This window comes from Thunnus albacares, chromosome 11 (assembly GCF_914725855.1).
Source record: "Thunnus albacares chromosome 11, fThuAlb1.1, whole genome shotgun sequence".
Lineage (NCBI taxonomy): Eukaryota > Metazoa > Chordata > Actinopteri > Scombriformes > Scombridae > Thunnus > Thunnus albacares.
The window spans coordinates 26,016,774-26,022,335 of NC_058116.1; the positions used below are offsets into that span (position 1 = coordinate 26,016,774).

Genomic DNA, 5,562 nt, shown 5'->3' on the forward strand with positions numbered 1-5,562 from the left:
TTATGCTGTGACTTTAGTTTGTAATATCTCTTGTTTTTTTGTGTTGTCTTAAAAAAAAGGGAATAAAAACTTTATCATGAGACAAATTTAACGCCTTATAAACTAAAGACATATAGATTATCATAATGAATATATTACATCCCAATCAGCTTCAAATCTAAAATGTAGCTTAGCATTAGCTCAGGCAGGCACTGAAGTCATTTATAGTCACATGCCTCATTTCTATCCAATCATTCATGTCCACAATTTATCCATCCATCCATATGCATCCACTTAGGTGGTCCTTCTAAACTAAGTGGTGCTCATTCATTCTGCTTGCCCTAACGCTCACTACGCTCCTGCACCACCTACTGTCTGCAATTCATCTCCCTGAATGAATCTGAATGTTCTATCATACATGTTAATTTTCTTCAACCATTGTGTATCTAAAACTCTGCCGGGAGGGGGCTTGTGAGCCCAAAGTCAGTTTGTCAGCTTACTCAGAGCATCACAACAGCAGAGCCTCGTCACCAATCAAACATGCATGTCTTGTTAAAATAAATGGTTAAATGTGATGTACAGTAAATGTCCTGGCTGAAATGCATTACAATTGACTATCCTACATCAAATTCAAGGAGTTCAAGGACAACATATAGTGCAATCTATCATGCCAGCTGGCACACTGTGGGTTTGAGACTGTGGCAGGACCGGCCCAATGAAAACCTCCACTCCTCTGCAGCTCAAATAACACCTGGAACATTGGGACCAGCTGACCTACATCTGAATGACATGGGAGTCGAGCAAATGGAATTGAAGAGGTAAACTCACTTTTCTAAGCCCTCCGTGTTCGCAGATGTTTTTTTTTTTCCTGTTTTTGTCAAGGTTATCCAGCAGGTTGACACGACACTGTATTGTTTTATGACCTGCACTATCAAATTGTTACACCATTTCATGAGCAACTGTGACACAAAAACTTAGCGTTCTTTGTCAAACAAAAGACAATTTAAAACTTCTGTGTGAGTTTGCTGTTTGAAATAGCTTTTCATTTTGGAGTTTCACTAATGAAAAACAAAGGTCACATGGGATCTGACCTTGTTTACCATACTAATGCAAATTATACTCACTGTGATGCTGACTTGTAAAATCCCTGTTTCTATAAAATATACCATAAGTACATATTTAAATACTCCCTATGTCAGCCTTTTTAAGGACTTACCAGAAACAGTTTACGTACTGTATGAGATTGATAAGAAGGCTCACATTTACTGTTTGATTATATGGACCTACTGTCGTCAAAAAAATTTACACAGCATTAAATAAAAAGACAAATCAACAGCATATGGCCTACTTTGCATGCAGCTTGTGAGTGTGAAATTAAGCCTCCACATTGTGAATAAGGCAATTACTACCAGAATACAGTGCAGTCAGACCTCAAGGCTGACACCTTGATCCACTGCCGCGCAGCCTAAATCCCTAACATCCTGGCTCTTTGATAATCTGTTTGGTAAGGCACTTAAGGTGATTAAAATAATCAATACATCACATGTCAATATGGCAAGGACAAGGTCTTGAGGTGAGGTATCTCGCAAGGGAATCAATTCTTTCACTCTCTATCTATGACTTTGTTTGGTTGGTTATGCTGGGACATAATTCATTTTATTGGACATCATTAAAACAGTGTTTAAAAAATAGTTTTATTGAAAAGTACCTAATTAATAGTATTAGCCCATGTGTAGCTGTTTTTTTTAAATTTGATTTAATGAACAAAAGTCACTTTAAAAGTCATTACCTATCATAAATATCTTGTTTTGTTTTTCCATCCAGGAACAATTTTTAGACATATTGTTACTATTATATGTTATTATATTATATGTTATATTACTATTTATATGTCTTGGAGGGGAAAGAGGGGGACAGTATATAGGGAGGAGGACAATCAGGCAGACAGACAGACAGACAGACAGGCAGGGGAACCGGAGGACGACGGGAGCTGCCAGTAGAACAGCAGTCCAATCCACGCGCAGCCGGGACTCCTTCTGGCGCCCTGCGCGCGCTGTTAGGAGAGAGAGAGGGAGAGAGCGAGAGAAGCGCGTGATAAACCGGACCGGTGTTTCACCTCCAGACCTTCCAGACCAAGGCTGGAACACCACCACTACCACCACCGCCGCCGCCGCCGTCATCATCATCAACAACTGTTGTGTTTTAAGAAGAAGAGATAAAAACGGACAGTTGGAGATATGACTCTTTCCTCTCGGAGATTTGATAACTTCATCTCGTGCCGCTTTGCAACTTTACCGTTTTCTTCTTTATTCCTTCACTGTGTTGAAGTAGCTGACAAATCCTTTTTCAGAGGATGCGCTTCAGTGATGCAACAGATGTGAACAGCTGCGACAATATCTCCGTTTTGGAACCAGACCACCGTTTCTGTCGCTGAAGCTGGATGAAAAGTAGCGATCATTCCTTTTAAAGATAAACTATTTTCAGTAAGTATCTCTACAAGTTGTTTATTAACTTATTGTTAACTATGTGCGGATGTTTTTGCCAATTTAGTATTTTTTTAATTTTTTTTTTACCAGAACTATATGTTAATGTGATTAAAATCCGCAATATTAAAAAATGCTGACATTAGGCTACTGGCATTACATAATCTTACAGACATCATTAGCATCAATGAACTGCCTAATTTCTTTCTGGTACAAGTCCAGCTTATTGGTTCTTTTTTTTATGAATTTAGGATACATTGATGTTTCCTCCTAAATTGTGTGTCAAGCTGAGATATATTTAGTTATAACCAAAATGATATTCTATATCTCAAAACCATATCGCAAAACCATACTAAAAACATCTGCTGATGAAGCAAAGACCTAATGTGAGACCTAATTTCATTTTAATGATTGTTACAAATGCTGGAAATATTCTGGAAACAACCACCTATACAAGCTACAGCACAATATGCGTGTATCATTCCTAATAAATACTATTTTACTTAATGATGTAGTGCTGTCATAACATCACTGCAGGGTGTTTTAGCTGCCCTTGTGTGTGTAGGTGCCACATCTTGTCCACACCTCCTGCTGAGCTCAGACTGAAATGAACATGAGAGGCTTATTAAGACCAGTGTGTGTGTGTGTGTGTGTGTGTGTGTGTGTGTGTGTGTAAGAGAGAGAGAGAGAGAGAGAGAGAGAGAGAGAGAGAGAGGGAGGGAGGGACAGAGAGAGAGAGTCCCTTAAGCCATACAGCCCAACACAGAGAAAAAGGAGAAGAAGACTCTGGCACCATGGGACGGTTGACCTCCAACGCAGCGAGGGGTTCATTGTGTGATCGGTTTAGCCCACCAGAGGGTGCGCAGCTAGTCCTACAGCGATGATCCTCCTGCAGGACAGATGGAATAATTTTAGAGTCCACAGCTATTCTTGTCATGAATCTGTGAAAGAGAGACCAGCAGTCCTTTAAATGAGGGAGCTGTGCAACAAAAAAAAGAAGCTTTCCCTCATTGTTTGACTCAAAGGAAGCTGAGCCGTTTTTTTCTTTCTTTGTCCAGCTATCAAAGAATGTGATTTTACAGTACCAGTCAAAAGTTTGGACACACTCTCTCATTCAAGTGAATGGGAAAGTGTATCCAAACGTTTGACTGGTACGGTATATACTACAGTGCTCTAGCATTAGAAAATAATGACATGTAACATTTATAGCAGACAATGCATAACACAATTATGCTTCTCCTAATTGAATGAGAAAATACTGGTGATGACCCATGAGTATGCCTGCTGCTTTACGAGATTTGCTTAAGTGAAATGGATTTCTCTAAATAATCATATTATGCATTTTGTAAACATTGTGGGAATAGCATTTACTCAGCTAAATTTGGGAAGACAAAGGCAATTGCCCGTGCACACAGAAAATGACTTATCTTAGCAAGGGGTCACTGCCTGGATAAGTCTGATTCCTAATATGCTCACTGACAGCAAGTATTACCAACTCCTGCTGCATTTAAGAACTAATAATTTGTTTTTCTGCTGAAGACTAACATTTCTTTTTGTTTCTTTCAGTGCAGAACAGGATATGTTGATGTCAGTGTCGCTTGGCCCCGCTCCTCACCTACTCAAGCTTTCACCATCCTCACAATAAACCTGAAATTACAGTTCCCTGCTGGAATATACTCAGTGAGCTCAATTTTGAATGAGCTATTTTGAAATCTGTTTTAAAGGACTATATTAAACTGTATCAAATCAATTTTGAGGGATTATCTCAAGTCAAGCACTTAGGCTTGTGTGAATAAACTTTTGTCGTTTTGAAAGCGAACAATGCTTCATTTATCACCGTTTGATTTCAAAATCAGATGAAACTATGAGTGCTTTTCCCTGACAGGACGTGGAGGTCACTGCTGAATATGCAGGAATTAGTGGGGCCTGCTATGCCCAGAAAATCCTCTATTTTTGATGGCTTCGCCCTCCTATGGGGCATGCTCTTTGGAATATTCCTTGCAAGTACACCAGTGATGGCTTGTCCTGCAAGCTGTCACTGTATAGAAAAGAGTGGCATGACCGTGGTCCAGTGTATGTCTCGCAACTTGGAGAAGATCCCATCTGATCTTCCAAGAGATACTGTCGTCCTTCTTTTGGCATCCAACCACATCACCCACATCCCCAACCACGCCTTCAAAGAACTGAACTACCTTCAGGAGTTGGACCTGTCAAACAATGACATTGACACTGTAGACGTTGGAGCATTTCAAGGTGTTTCTGACAGCCTCCTTGTTCTGGATCTATCAAACAATCATATCCAAAGTGTCCCCAAAGAGGCATTTGCCCGTCTTCGAGCGAAAATCAGCCTCTCAAACAACCCATGGCACTGTGAGTGTACACTGCAGGAGGTCCTGAGGGAGCTGCGGTTGGACCCCGAGACGGTGAACGAGGTGATCTGCCACACAGCGGTGCAAGAGGAATATGCAGGCAAACCGGTAATCCAGGTGCTGGACTCAGGAATCAACTTCTGCAACTTTCACCACAAGACCACTGATGTAGCCATGTTCGTCACCATGTTTGGATGGTTCACCATGGTGATTGCATACGTCATCTACTATGTGAGACACAATCAGGAGGATGCCAGGAGGCACCTGGAGTACCTCAAGTCGCTGCCCAGCAGCTCTCAGATCAGCAAGGACTTTGACACCATCAGCACTGTTCTCTAGCAGTCCACTCTGTGGCTCAGGAGTTGCGGTATGTGTGTGTGTGTGTCACAAAGTATGTGAGTAAATGTGTGGTTTAACATAGGGCTGCAACTAATGTCAGTTATTGTCTCAAGTAATTGAATAGTCTTTGGTCTTTAAAATGTCAGAACATGGTTAAAAATGTTGACCACCGAAAGCCCAAGGTGCAACCTAAAATGTCTTGTTTTGTCCTGACCAAAAGTCCACAATCCAAAGATATTCAGTTTACAAAACCAGAAAGAAACCAGAAAATATTCACATTAAAGAAGCTGGAACCAGATCATTTTTTCTAAAAAAGCGAATAAAAACAATTCATCGATTATCAAAAAAGTAGATGATTAATTTTCTGTCAAACGACTAATGGATTAATCAAC

General features: G+C 40.4%; 1 protein-coding gene across 1 annotated transcript; it reads left to right on the top strand.

Moving 5' to 3' along the window:
- Positions 1–4,044: 4,044 nt before the first annotated feature.
- Positions 4,045–5,340, top strand: lrrc3 (leucine rich repeat containing 3). Its single transcript, XM_044366436.1, has one exon. The coding sequence runs from the start codon at positions 4,370–4,372 to the stop codon at positions 5,168–5,170; it is 801 nt and encodes a 266-aa protein (XP_044222371.1). The 5' UTR covers positions 4,045–4,369; the 3' UTR covers positions 5,171–5,340.
- The last annotated feature ends 222 nt before the right edge of the window (positions 5,341–5,562 follow it).